Here is a 15797-nt window from a genome sequence, read left to right as displayed (position 1 = left end):
AATGGATCAGATAACCAATAACAATTACAAAAATTAATTTTTATCTGGATGCTGCCGTGAGTTGATTTCTATAATTACACATATACGAGTATATTGGTTATAATAAAGCTGCTTGAACACTCTAAATATTAAACAACCGATTTCAATCCCTTATACTTTATTTAAAACTATAGACAAGCCTAATACTTAAATGATAAAAATTAACAAATTAAACTCTTCTCACAATGAAATAAAACAAAATAAAAGTAATTAAATTCTCAATTAAATACTAGTTTACCCTTTCAGGGACTATTTGGTGCTTGGTCGTTGGAGTGGCCCAAAGCGCTACTCTAACTCTAATATTAAAATACATTAATTAATTTTTCTAACGGAACTCTTAATTGGAGAACTTTATGTGTTCATAATAACCGCCGCCACCGCCGTTGTTGCTTCCAACCAAATGCTGGTGATGGAGAGGTGGTGTGGACATGGCACCGGACGAGGGTGGCGTCATCGAAGGTAGGAAGATGGGCTTCCGATCGATAAGCGCTGAATTACCCATGGACGTGGAGCTGGGCGGTAATGGTGGTGGTGGTGTCATCGCTGAATGGTGATGTTGTTGCTGTTGTTGATGCATGTGTGAGAGAGACATTGAGCGCAAACCTGTAATGATTAAAGATAAAAGAGAGAGAGAGAACGAGAGGTGTAAGTAAAATAAATTGTGTGGCGAAGATTGAAAGTTATAAAAATTATTAATTTTTTTATGTTTACGAGGGCATTCGAAGGTGCAAAGAATGGCGCTAATTGGCACTATGAACAACACCAGCAATTCCACTCAAGGCCATTCTGCACTACTTGCTCTTAGCCAGATTCATCTTGCCGCATCTAAGCATACGGTAAGACCAAAAAATTTTGTGGGATGCAAATTGTAAAAGCGATACGGAGAACGATGAAGAGGAAACATAAGGGTAATCAGGCTCAATTTTTAGAAGTATTAGACATCTCAACGGACAGACGCTTTAAGCTGTCCAAGTGGGATCGTTGCTGGCCTTTGCCGTAAAAATCGACCTTTTGACCTAAACTAATAAAAAGGATGGTCGGAGAAGAACTTTCGGATAACCATTTTGGCGATGAAACCACGGCACAGAATCGATGATTCGTGGATCTATTGGCACACATCAGAGAATAAGAATTAATCTCTGTAGTGAACTTCATGTGCTATCCACATCGACAGAACCCTCACAAAGTCAAAACGTTAACAGGCATCGGCTAAACCGAATTACTGGACAGAATCGACACCGAATCGCAGGAATAAGTCCCCATTTTGAGAAGAAAAAAGTTATCTTCCACCATGACAGTGCATCACTTCCAGCCTCGGTCGTCTCTCAACAATTTCGGCAGTATTAGACTTCGTACTGCTACTCCATCTAACGTATTCTTCAAATTTGGAGCGACTCCGTTCTGTTTCCAAACTTTGAAACTCACTTACCGGGTCGAAATTTAACTCGTATGAAAAGGTTATCCCCACTAGGGTGGTATATTTTGGTAACCTCCAGAAATCATATTTTTCAGACGTGCTAAAGTATGAAAAGTATCTTTGAGTCAAGTGTATCAAGCTAAATCCTATGTTGGAAAATAAATAGCAATTCTTCAAAAACTTTCATTTTTCTCTTTTAAGTCAAGTATTTAACGGACCGAGCTCGTACATAAGTATGTATATATGTACATATATAACCAGAGATTAAAAGTAGCCACGAAGTTAACGTCATCTTCGGCTACATCAAAAAAGAGTTGTCAAGTATTAAAACGATTCTCTTTGGATTGCCAGATCACACAGATGTGTGTCGGTGTGTATATATAGTATGTATGTATGCCTAGTACAGCTAAATCCCCACAAACATACAGATTTGCATATACGCTGAACAATGTGGTATTACCAGCAACCCCGGCTTACAGTGCCAACATATGAAGATCATAAAATCCTACAAATCCGCACCATCAATCTTAGGTTTCCTCACAACTCACAACTCAGACACTTCTACAGTAATTTTACGATGCTCTCTGGCGCTTAAGAGGCATTTCAGATATTTGATTGACACGATCGCCATGAAATTGCCGCACTTGTAATGTATGTGGAGTGCTCAACAGACGACTTCATCGTCAAATTCACATTAAATAATCACACTTCCGCGCTTAACTCACAACTCACCGTTATCAAGGCTGTAAGTGGCGCCTGCGCCACCTCCTACGCTGCCACCACCGCCAGCAGTACTGGCGTATGGATAATTGGCGGCCACCATGGTAGCTGTCGCGTAATCCAAACCCGGATTCGAGCTTTGAAGCGCCGCCGAAGTAACATGCGAGGGGCTGCCCGAACCGCTCACCAACGCCGAGGGGGCCAGTGTGTGCGCCAGGGGCGGTGTGGCGCTGTTGTTGTTGCCACCATGCAGAACCGATGAGGCGGCAGCTATATTTGAATACTGTGGCAGGGTCTGTGTATGGGCAGCGTGTGAATTCCAGGAATCCGTGAAAGGCGCTGTAGCAGCAGCGCTGCTGGTAGCGTAGTCATAGGAGGCATACGGTTGTGTGGCGTAGAAATTGGCATTATCCTGTTGAAAAAAGGCAAAAATGGAATGTTAAATATGTTTGGTTTTAATGTCTGTATGTAAATAATGTGCTCACCATGCTAGGATCATAAGAGGAAGTTGTGTAAAACCCGTTTGTGCTCGGGTAAGGTTTCACTTTCAGCTTCGAGCGATAACCCCGTGGTCGCCTACGCAAACTGGCCTCGTCCTCAAACATATAAGCGGAGTTCTGTTCGATGGTCCAGTAATTTCCTTTTCCCGGCTTGCCCACACTCATGCTCTTCGGCAACTTTTTGAAGCACTCATTTAGGCTAAGGTTATGTCTGACTGAGTTTTTCCAACCCACATATGGACCGCGAAAGAATTCGAATCTGAAAAATTAAAAAAAAAAATCAGTTATCTCAACTTTCCACCCCTGCTCTCTTATCAATAACTGAAACCACATATTTTGTATTTGGTTCACAGAAACCAAAAGTAATGGAGTTACTTCTATTTTCTGTAATACTACAAGTATTACTGTTATAATTTATAAGATTTTTCATTAGTTTGCGTCACTAAGCCTCAGATTTCGAGATACTGAGTTGGCTTCACTAGACTATTATCGATAACTAGTACGACTGAATAGAGAAAAATACCTTGGTTTGGAACGTCTTGCTTATCGCAATCTTGTTTCCATTATTCTTACTTCAATTGCGATTTTCATTCGTCGTCTTTCAACATAGAGTTCATAGCTCACAACGCAGGAAACAACATAAAGAAGGTCAATATAGTATACACCGATAGCCAAGCGGCAACTAAAGTAATAATCTTACTTCGAATTGCGTCACAGAATTTCCTTTGAAGCAAGGACGCAGTAGATGTAGTGGCAATGCATACATATGTATATACTGAGTTTGAAGCCCCAAAGGAATTCCGCGAAACGAAAGAGTTGATGAGATTGCCAAAAGTGTCAGTCTCGCTACCGAACTATTACACGCATAAAGTAAGTCACTAAAAAAAATTTAAAATGAAATTTTTTCTACGGCAGAGGGATCAAGGCGTAATGGAATGACTTAAGGAGATGCAAGATCGCAAGATCATGAGCAAAAGCCCCAAAAGAAAACACGCAGGCCTTTTACTCACACCTTCTCGAAAGAACTGCAGTACGGTTGTTGTTTTAATAAGAGGTTACAACCCACTGACGTTACATGCGACCTGGATGGGCATAAATAACGAAGATCCAGCAAGTGCAGGAAATGAGGTGTGAGAGAGACGCTGGAACACCTCCTATACTTGTGTACAGCATTATCTAGAAGCCGGCTTAAATATCTAGGATCTTCGCAGTTCAAAGGACTAGATGACGTATCAAAATTAAATTGTACCTTCGTCTGACATTACTAAGGATGAGTAGGTCTATGTATAGCTTGTCAGCCGGCCAGTATAACCCAGCTTAACATAGAGTTCTATATTTGGCAATCTTTATGTTAGGACCTAACAATTCGTATAGAAACTCACTTATAAGATTATCCTTTTGGCAAACAAAATCTCATTTGTTCTCGACCATAACGTAAAGGTATTTACCCTCAAGAGAATGTAGAAAAAAGACAAAATCGACAGAAGTGGTTATATTTCCCAATATTAACTGGTTACACGTCAATGACATGAATAGTGAGGGCTAGACCTGGATTTCGCCCTAAAATTCTATAAAAATTTTATGTTATTTCGTGATAAAAAATAATTGACTCGCATTTGCTCTTGATCAAAACGTTCAACAGTGTCCTTTTAAAAAACGATACCAACTAACCTGGGTGGATGGTGATGGTAAGGTATCGAGGTCAAAGAGTGTCTTTGTGATAAGACTGGTATAAGTGCAGGCCACAGTGGAATCGCAAGTAACTGTAAAGCTGATGAGCTAGCAAGAAAAGACGCTATCAGTGGCATGTGAGCGGATCGGTGCTCCCGTAGCCTCTTGTGTTCTACTACTTTATAGCTAGGCTTCGCGGAAACTTGTCCAGCGCTGGTCCACCATCGGTACATGCGCTGTCTTAAAAGCACAAAATCGATCGCAAGAGATCTAGTGATCTCTTCGCCCTCAGTAAGTCCAGCCTCTCCCTAGTTTTGGAACTATTGGCATCCACGCAGTATGACTGGGAATCCTACCAGACGTCATGCGCAGAAACTGTATGGAAGAAGATGAGGTGGAAACAACTCCACACAACTTTCTTGACTGTCCCGCGTTTAGGAGGTCAAGACATAAACACTTGGGAGCGCATACCTTCAGACCGAACTGGCGGTGGAAATTAAACGCCTGTGGCAATTAGTATTAGCCACTAAACGTTTTGCTAATTTATAAGTTCGAACACAGGAGTTCTTGTTTTCTATGGCCTCACAAAGGACTATGTACATGCAATACTACGTGCGATCTTTGATCAGCCACCTAATCTAACCTAACCTAAGGTAACGAGCTAAATATTGTTCATTTTCGTTGGATCTCAGTTCCTTATTATTCAATTTCTGAATATTCATAATGAGCAAATAATAATTATATGTATGTATGTATGTAACCCTCACTCTAAACTCGACTTCCCTACAAATACATAAGTATGTATGTTTTTATGGTACCTATGTATGTACATATTACACACACACACATACTCTTGTGCTTGATGGCGCCCTAATTGAAATTTAAGCTAAACGCTTATTTCCCAAGAAACCTGAGAGGGTACCGAATTTGAAGCTTTGATTACTTAAACTCTGGCGAGCGTTGTGGCAAGCGTCTAGCTGATACCAAGGCACACAAGTGCTTCCAACCAATGCCTGGCTGTGATTCACACATAAAGTTAAATGGATACTCGAAAGTGATTAAAATTTCTCAAATTGCTGAAATTAAAGTGAAGTGAAAAGGCCAAATCGGTGCGTTTATATGTATGTATGTATGTATATATCCGTGCCATTGCGTGCACCGAGGGATGTCCAAGCCGTCCGGAGCGCCGCCAGTTGCTCGATTGTTTACTCAAAAAGAAACGATAGTTTTAACAAAATCAATAAATAAATCTTTATGTAAATTGCGCGCTCGCAGTAATGTCCCTCCCTTATTGTTGTTGTTGTTACTTATTTGTGCATGCTTATGTGTAAACAATTGGGGGTTGTCACAAACACCGTGGGTGCCACTTTGCCCCAAACCATTTAACGTGTGTGTCCACTTCCAGTTTATTTATTTTTGTGAGTAATAATTTTAATAAAAGTCCATACATATACATAGATATCATATACATATGTATATATGTATATACCTTTACGGATGAGCGTATGTATGTACATATATATAACGCTTTATGTGTATCTGTGGGTTCATGTATTTCCGCTGAATTAACAGAAGTCAATTCGGTTCTTCCTAACTCTAAGGCTCTTCAGCTCCTATCCTATACTGATAATTATACCCTGAACAGGGTATATTAAGTTTGTCATGAAGTTTTTAACACCCAGAAGGAAGCGTCGGAGACCCTATAAAGTATATATGTATGTATAAATAATCAGTATGTTGAGCAGAGTCGATTTAGCCATATCCGTCTGTCTGTCTGTCTGTCCGTCTGTATGTATACGAACTAGTCATTCAGTTTTTAAGATATCATTGCAAACGTCATTTTCTCTTCAAGAAGCTGCTCATTTATCAGAACTGCCGATATCGGACCACTATAACATGTAGCTGCCATACAAACTGAAAGATCGGAATCAAGTTCTTGTATGGAAACTTTCACATTTGACGTGGTATCTTCACGAAATTTGACATGGATTACTGCTTAAGGTAATACAGGGTCCGGCACTCTAAGTGTAACCAACTTTAGACCGTTCGCGCGGCTGTCGCACTGGAATCAGCTATTTACAAATTTGCTGAATGCAGTTCGGAGTATTGTTCACAAGTGTACAAAAGCGTTTTGCCAAAAGTGAACGAAAAAAAAGTGATCAGCGATGGAATTCAAACGTAATAGTGTGATTGCTTTATATTTAGCTGGAGAATCACAGCCAGCAATTGTTCGTGAGCTCAAACACCTTAATGTGAATAAAGTTTTTGTTTATCGCACCATCACTCGTTACAATGATACTGGTAGCAGCGCAAAACGCCATGGAGGTGGTCATCAAAAGACTGCAACGTCACGTGAGATGGTTCGGAAAGTGAAGAAGCGACTTGAGCGAAATCCACGACGAAGTGCCAATCAAATAGCTAAAAAACTGAAAACATCCGACCGCAGCATCCGACGTATATTGAAATATGAGCTCATTGTCAAGCTTTACAAGTTCCAAAAGGCCCATGATCTCACACCGAAGCAGCAACAAGTAAGACTTGAGAGAGCGAAGCAGTTGCTTCGCTTGGCCGAAAGCGGTCAAATTCCGAAAATTGTGTTTTCTGACGAAAAAATTTTTCCAATTGAGCAATTCGTAAACTCTCAAAACGATAGGGTTTACTTGACCGACCGTTCATACGAGAATCTAAGTCATCGGTTTGTCATCAGGAGGCAGCACCCGCAACAAATAATGGTTTGGGCTGCTGTCACCGCAGATGGGCGCTCTCCAATTGTTTTCATCGAGCCTGGCGTCAAAGTAAATGCGACATATTATCGGGAAAGTGTTCTGGAGGCTGCTTTGAAGTCGTGGGCAAACAAACATTTCGGTCGCAAGCCATGGACGTTTCAACAAGACTCAGCACCGTCTCACAAAGCGCGAGTGAACCAAGAATCACTGAAAAACAACTTTCCGAACTTCATTACGACCACACAATGGCTCTCGAAGTCACCAGATGCGAATCCAGTGTATTATTCTCTCTGGGCCATTTTGGAGAGCAAGGTCCGAAGTAAAAAATACACCAGTCTCGAGATATTGAAGAAAGCCATTGTCCGTGAGTGGGCCAAAATACCGCCAAGTCACATTCGGGCAGCTTGCGATTCGTTTTTTGACCGTCTCAGGGCCATAGTTAAGGCAAAAGGTAGACATATCGAGCAAAAGTGAATTGGTCCCGAATTTATTATTATTTTCACACATTTTGTACTTTAAAATAAATAAAAATAATTATCCAAACCGAATTTATGGCTTTTTTAATTTAATTCGAGTGCCGGACCCTGGAATATGTATAATCTCCGAAAAAGTTGTTCAGATCGGATTACTACAGCATATAGCTTCCATGCACCTGTGAAGGATATATTAGCTTCGGTGCAGCCGAAGTTAACGTTTTTTCTTGTTTTTAGATCTGTCAACAGTTTGCATATTGGAAAGGTATGTATATCTTATACCATGCACACTATACACTATATATGGGCGTAAAAAAGTCAAATTACTTGCAAAAAATAAATATATATTTTGTGTTTTTTACAATAACAATTACTCATAACAGTAACTCTACTATTCAAAAAATAACAGAAAAATACAAAAAAGAGGTGAATACAAAAAATAAGGAAAGATCTGGCCGGCATGGAATTGAAAATGAGACTAGTTAAACCTGCGATTCCTAAAATATTCGTCCAGTGCTGTAAGATGCTGGTTACCATGGTTGTAATGTCCGTAAAAAGCTTTTCATAAGCAACACTAACAGAAAAAATAGATTGAAGTTTGTGAAAGAGCACGAAATTTCTGGACTTCTGTTATTTTCTCGGATGAGAGTAATTATAATATTTTTGGCTCAGATGAACATGAAAAAGTATGGAGAAAAGTAAATACAGAGCTTGATCCACGGAATAAACTGCCACGGTAAAACGTGGAGGTGGGTCGGCAGCAACAGGAGTAGGCAATTTTGTATTCATTGAGCATACAATGAAGAAATATGATTATAATATTTTAAAATCAAATTTAAACGAAAGTGCGGCCATTTCGGGACTTGAAGGATCATTTGTCTTCCAACACGACACTGATCCAAAGCACACCCGCTCACATTGTTAAGGAATGGCTATTTTACAAGACACACAAAGCAATTAAAAACACCAGCCCAATCTCCTGATGTGAACCTTATCGAACATTTGTGGGATTATTTAGAGAGAAAAATCAGAAGACACCAAATAACCAGCAAAGGATCTTTGAAAGCTGCTTTAATCGATTCCACCTTTAGTGAAGCAAAAACTGGTGCAGTGTTGGATGACATGAAGTGCAAAAAAAAATCCAGAAGGCTATTCAGCAAAATACTTTAATGATAATTTTTCAATTAAATTTTTTTTCTAATTTAAAAAAATAATTAAAAAGATTTTAATTAAAATATGTAGAAAATTAAGAAAATATTTTATTTGTTCCGCATTTTTTTCTCTCAAAAACGGATAAAAAATACTTAAGCTACAACTGTTCAAAAAGCTAACCGGTTTAATGTTCCAGTGAAACTCCCGGACAAATCCATGAATTTAGATATAGAAATTAATCGCGGTGCCTTATTAGCGAAAGACTGATTAGTTCTTCAAAATTACAAAATTATACAATTGGATATATCTATTTCATAAATGTCTCTACAACATGTATTATTGTGATCAAATTGAAAGGTGAATTTTGTCCATTTCAACTCCTTCAAAGTAATCCCCTTCTGCCAACGTATGCCAACGAATTTTCCAGTCATCATAGCACTTTGAAAAATCCTCCTTGGAAAAATCCTCAGAGCCTTCTTCGATTCAGCTTTTATATCCTCAATTGAGTCAAAACGGTCTCCTCGGAGTGATTATGTAAATTTGCTGAATAGCCAGAAGTTACACGGCTCGGCCGATCGTGTTGACTTTTATACGTGGATTGCGTTTTATATTTTAGGATTCGAGAAAAAAAAAACAAATTTTAATTTAAATTGTTTGTCAAAATATTCTCCATTAAGATCTATACACTTTTGCATGCGTTTGAACAAATTTGCAAAGCACTTTTGCCAATCTGATTGAGGTATCTCCAAAATATGCCTTTTGAACGCATCAACCAGCTCTGCAGGTGTCGAAAAACGTTGACCTATTAAGTCATACGGTGGATGACTCATCTAATCGATGTTATGAGTGCTCAAAATGCAGTTGCTTGGGTCGATGTGTAAGAAATAGCATCGGTAGTTCGTTTTCCTGATGTCTTGAAGGACAACTGGCAAATAAATGATTACGTACCACTTAGAATTTCCTATTCTACGTTGTTCCAGTGGTATGGTTGCGATATGTCCAGTTGTTAAAAAAACAGGCAACCATTTGCCTGGTAATGCTTCAAGCGCGATCTGCTTTTGGTGGATTCGGCTCATCTTGAACTACCCATAGAGTCGACTGCTGGTTAGTTTCGGGTTCATACGCGAAAATCTACGAGTTTTTTTTAGCAAATAACAAATTGTGTGTGATCCAACGTAAACAAATTTTTATTTTTTACAGTCAAATGTTTACGCAATATTGAACGTATGCTAGTCCCACTAATTCCTCAAATTGTCTCCATCGCACGATAGGTCACATTTCGAACTTGCTATATTAGTTTTGAGCCCATCATCAATAGTCTTCTGAACAACTAATTTTGGAGGACTTTCCCGAAATTCGTTTTGGAGTGATTTGCAATTCATCATACCATCGATAGACCTGGTTCTTGATGGAGCTTCATCTTCAAAAATTGAATTAAGTTCATATGTGCACTCTTGATGAGTTAATCCGCGCCGCAAGCTGTAAAACATAATGGCGCGAAAACTTTTGCAATTTAATTCAATTTTTTGGTCGAGAAGAACATTTTAAGTTACTGTAAACAACAAAAATTGCGTTCGTATTTGAATACATTCTGGGTACGCATATCATCAAAAATGTCAAATTTTACAATAAATTGTCAATATTGGCAATATTGTCAAAGACATTCCTCAGGTAACAAGAAATGCAATAACTTCCATTTTAATATGTCGAAAACTTGTAACACCCACAAGAAAACATCGTAAACCCTCTAAAGTATATATGATACTTGTACATATAAATGATCAGTATGACGAACTAAGTCGATGTAGCCATGTCTGTCCGTCAGTCTGTATATACGCGAACTAGTCGGATTGTATACGTCTTTTATTTTCCATAAAACTGCTCACACATCGAAAACGCTGAATATTGACACATTATTGAATCATACGAAATGATCGATCAAAATCATTGACCATGTATCGAAAATCATTTTTTTGGGAAGATATCTTCACCAAAATTTAGCATAATTATTGCCCTGGACCTGCAATCTTCGAACAAACTGTTCAAATCGCACCAAGATGGATAAAAAACCGTTTTGCCACAAGAAAAGCAACCGTAAAGATCATTATAGCTTCGACGTTGCCACTTTAGGTGAAAAATAAATTTTTAATTTTTTTTTGATTTTTACGAGAAAGGTCATACAGTAAAACAAAACTTAAACTCATACTCTGCTTCCAAATTTTTTTTTTTTCATTTTTTTAATTTTTGTCAAAAAAAAAACTTTTATTGTGTGCTTAAAAAATATTTGAGCAAGAGCAACTTTTATTTATTATTTTTCCCTGACATCTTCCCAAACAGATCAAAAACAAAAATGCTCCAGAATATTCTAAAAAAGATCCATCCCACCATTCAAGAATAACCGAAAAGGATTGAAAGCCACAAATTTGCCCAGAACATTTTTGAGTTTTCCTGCCAGAGTTGTTCAAAGAAGTTTATTTTAAATATTCTCTCACCTTTTCTGCAGAAAACTGTAGATTTCACTAAGCGTTAACTTCCCCGTTGGCGATTCCTTAATGGCCATCGCAATCATGTTTATATAACTTAATGCGGGCTTCTCTGGTCGGCGGGCGCCCGATTTTTTCGTCGTATCTGGCGGTGTGAGCTCCTGTGAAGATGACGAATTCGATTGTTGTTGCGGCTGCTGTTGTGACTGCTGTTGTTGCCCAGTCTCACTCTGAACGCTATGCACCGACTTAGCCGGTGAGGAACTATTCGAATAGGACATTGTGTCGGTGGTGGAACATAATTGACCGGAAACGCTATGCGAACTGGTTATAACACCGGACGGCGTCGTCGACGCACTCGCCACCGTTGACATACCACCGACGACATTTGGCATACGCTGTAGAGATTGTGTCAAAATATCACTTGAGCTGACCGCAGCAGACACAGGTACGGCGGACGGCGGTGGCGGCTGTGGCTGCTCGCTCTCATTGTGCGGCAAATATTCGGATGTATTGAAAATTGTATTGCTCGAACAATACTTGATGGTCGGTGTATAATGTGAATTCATGTCCACCATTTTCGAGGCGATGACGCGTTGCTGTGTGGCGGCGTATTGCTGCAGCTCACCATCCGACGGCACTTTGAGACCACCCTCATTGTGCGGTGATGAATTGGGTGATAACGGCATCAGCATGCCAATGTCATTCTCATTGTTCGGATGCGGCGAGGAACACATAGTGTGCAATGATGTAAGACCATAGGACGCAGCCTCCGAGACGTGCACCGGCTGCTGCTGCGTCATCATGGTCGCGTAGTATTTGCGATCGAGATAATTGAGATCGGGTTTCTCCTCCTGCAGTTCGGGTGACTCCTGTGGCATACGCAGCAAGGCGCTTTGATCGGCATATGTTAGGGGCGTGAAGTTCGTCGTGGATATGACGTTCGATGGCAAGGTGCGGTATATGCTGTTGTGATGAGGTAAATGTGTGCTGTGATGGAGGCCATTGTGGCCGATCGCATGTCCATTGGAATCCATAATTTCTTCGCTTTTGATCATTTTATTTTCATTTATGCGGATTGTCGATTTTTGGCACTACACAAATGTGGGTGGAATTTTTACGGAACCGAGGAATAATTTTTTATTTTTCACTTTCAGCTCATGCATAAATTTATAATTTTGCACAAATGCGCTGAGCTATGTTTGTATGTGTGTGTTATGTATTTTTATCTCTTAAAATTCTTTTGTGGGCACTTTTGAATATAATATATTTTCTTTCACTTTGTACTGTTAGATATCCGCGAGATTCCACCATTCAAGTCTTCACGCGATTCGGTACTTTTCTCTTTCGCTATTCTCGATCAACTGAATCTAGTGAGGAATGCTTCTTAACCAAAAAATCTTCGCACTAGTTACGCTCCAATTACGCCAGCCGCGTCCGCCGCGCCAGCGATCGGCGATCGGTTCGCTGCGCACACACATCCTTGCCGCAGTCGCAGCGCGTACAAGCAAACGCACTCGTGGCCGCCATACGCCGCGCCACCGGTGTCGAGGTGCTGCATTTCGATGCCGGTGCCTGTAGTACCAGTAGCGGTGGCGTTGCCGACGGCGACAGCGACGGCGACGGCGACGACTACGATGATGTTGGTGGCGACGCTTCTCCCACATCGAAGTCTTTTGTTTACATTTGGCTGGCAAATAAGAGCATAAAATACAATATGTACGGGGCTATTCCACAATACTAATTACATCTCTATATGCATATGTATATGTAAATGTGTGTGCACGGTGTTAACTTGCGTATGTGTGTATGTTCAGCGATTTGCGTTCAAGTGGCGATTGCTTCGATATTTTTGTTGTTGTTCTTATACATATGTGTTTGTGTAGAGCCAACACATGTTCGCCCTTTTCTTTTGTGCAGAGATTTGTTCAGAGGATCGTGAAAAGCGGCGTCAAAGAAGGAAGCAAGCTGCACGTGTGTGTTATCATCGAAATATCTACAGACATACATACATATGTACTTATGTATGTCTGTGTCTACACATCTGCATATGATTGCACGAAAGCATCAGCCATATATACATACACATTTGTACATACTTACATATGTTAAATTGTAAAATTTTTAAAAACTTTTTTGGCCGACGATTTAGAAAGAATACACTTTCGTATGAAGGTGCCGAAACTATAAAGCAAATATGTAAAGCGCACTGTACTAAAAATATTCCTTATAATAGAAACCATCCATATCTTCCAAATAACTACATACATATGTAAGTATTAACTACAAATGGTTCTTTTTTCATAATTCTGTATTAATCGATCGCGTCCAAAATAGCAAGTCAGTCGTTCGTTTCCTTGGCGCCAATTGCAAACCCAAAGTGAATCTCTATTTGATCTTTTTAATACAAAGTCTTCTTCCAGCAGCTTCAAATCTACGAATACAATTGAAAATTTGCTGATCTATATAACGAGTGTTTTTTAGATGTGTGATTTTCAACGAGACAATACTTTTTTCGGAGTTGATGTTTGAGACAGCTGTTACTTGATTTATACTCAGTTTGGTTTACCATTTCATAGATAGAAAGAAGATAAAAAATAATTGGAGCTTTATACGGCGATCTGTGGTCTATTGCGTCCTCTCCTATATCACATATGATCCAGAAACTTGCTGTGCGCGCCTGAGGTGATGTGATCCCTATCCACTTAGTAGGAACCTACGGCCTTAACCTACCTCTTCAAATTGCTGGGCAATCTAGAATCAGGTGTTCTGGAGTTTCCTGTTCCATGTCGCAAAACCGGCAGTTTGCGGAAAAGACAATGCCCATGTTGGAAAAGTGCTTCGTAAGCTTGAAGTAAGTGTATAGAGAACGACAAGGAGACGGAATTTGTCTCGGGGTAGGTCGATCATATCTCTAACCCTTGCAAGGTTGTATCCTCCCAGTAGTAGCTTGTCGTGGCGCATTCCTGCTGCCTGTTTCCAGTGCCGTTCTCTAACTACTCTCTCCTCTGCGAGGAGCAACTCCTTTATGATGAGCGGTCCCACCGCAATGCATGGTTTTGGGACCATCATGCTAGCCGTGCCGCTGAGCGGCCTAGTTCTTTGGCCAGACAACACCTTTATACCCCGGCACCTAGATCAGGTGTAGGCGGTTGCAAACGGATAGGCGGTTCAGCCTTCCTAAACACTAATGCACTAAAAGAGATTTAACTTCATAAGCTGACATCGCTTTTAGTGCCGCTTGACTATCACTGAGTATAGCGATACGCTAATTGCGATAGTTGCGATGGAGATAGCTTTCTTCACACTGACTTATGGCAGAGACGTATGGGAAAACCTCCCATTGGTGTGGATAGCTTGGTATGCGGTCCCGCAATGCCTGCTTCAACGCCTTCCGGTGTCAGTGTATCACTGGATAGGGCTGCCTCTCAGTAGTACGGCGTGAAATCACTCCACTCCGCCTTACTGCCAAGAGTAACTCTAAACTTCTTTGTAAAGTTTACCCTCTTCGTAATGCCGTCTGTTGAAAGAAAGGCCAGCGGTATGTCTTCCCCAAGGGCCCTCATTTGTTGAGACGACATTATCTTCCCTTTACCAAAAGCCTCTGTTACGGCAGTGTGTGCTCCAGCATAACTTCAAGCGCAGACGCAAGCGAGTCTTAGTAGCTTTGACAGTTGAAGGCCTACTGCTCCATAAGTGACAATAGGCTTACGATCATATTATACAGCCAACTGATGATACCTGGCTTGCAGTTCCAGGTTCTGCCGACTAGGCGTCTGCATATCACGAGTACCGTGGTGGCTCTAGACAGTATTAATTCCACCTACCTATTCCACGGTAGGGTTGAGTCTAATGTGAAGCCTAGGAATTTGACCTATTTAGACACTTCCAACCTCCTGCTACCAAGTGTTAGGGGCCTCAAGCCGGGCAGAGATGTTCACTTTGTAAAAGAGACGACGGTTGTTTTTGACGTGTTGATATTTAACCCTATCGTATTGCACCATGCCTTTGCTAGACTTAAACCCCTTTGTACTATATCGCAGAGAGTGTTCTCAAATTTACCTCGTGCCATTATGATGATGGCACCAAATCCCATTGTTTGTGAGCAACTCAAGCAGCTCATCTACTATGGTATAGTAAGCATCGTATACGCTATTTTTGAGCATAGTAGTTGATAGGCTATTTTTATTTGAGTTATGTGAAGTCAGGTAAGCCTGAGACGTATGATGTCTGAATAGAATATTCGGCGCGTTATTGCTACTATACGGTTCCAGTTGCTGTAAAAAGTGTTTGAAAATTAGGCCTATCGGCTGGAGTTCATTCGAAAAAATTTTAAAACTTAATGAAGGACCCTAATCTTTCTAAAAAACTAAAATTCTTGGCCTGAACATTAAATTATGTATATGCGTTTTATTTCTTCTTGAAAACCACATTTCCAAGACAAACTTTCTCTTTAAATACATACATATGTTGTTGCCATTATCAGTACATTGTATGGGTCATTTAACATTCAATTTCTCTTTATATAATATTTGAATCGAATACATCGTTAGGATGGACATAATTACACACTTGCTATCTGTTTCGTTCAGGAAATTAACCTAGGCATTTTAAAA

General features: G+C 40.1%; 1 protein-coding gene across 1 annotated transcript; it reads right to left on the bottom strand.

Moving 5' to 3' along the window:
- Nucleotides 1-257: 257 nt before the first annotated feature.
- Nucleotides 258-12380, bottom strand: LOC126762082 (forkhead box protein biniou). The gene is made up of 4 exons (XM_050478577.1): nucleotides 11191-12380; nucleotides 2662-2935; nucleotides 2189-2588; nucleotides 258-642 (listed from the first exon to the last, which is right to left on the bottom strand). The coding sequence occupies exons 1-4, from the start codon at nucleotides 12237-12239 to the stop codon at nucleotides 377-379; spliced, it is 1989 nt and encodes a 662-aa protein (XP_050334534.1). The 5' UTR covers nucleotides 12240-12380; the 3' UTR covers nucleotides 258-376.
- Nucleotides 12381-15797: the final 3417 nt, after the last annotated feature.

Source organism: Bactrocera neohumeralis, chromosome 6, assembly GCF_024586455.1.
Source record: "Bactrocera neohumeralis isolate Rockhampton chromosome 6, APGP_CSIRO_Bneo_wtdbg2-racon-allhic-juicebox.fasta_v2, whole genome shotgun sequence".
NCBI lineage: Eukaryota > Metazoa > Arthropoda > Insecta > Diptera > Tephritidae > Bactrocera > Bactrocera neohumeralis.
The sequence above is the reverse complement of the archived record's forward strand: the minus strand, read 5'-3'. Positions and strand labels throughout refer to the sequence as shown.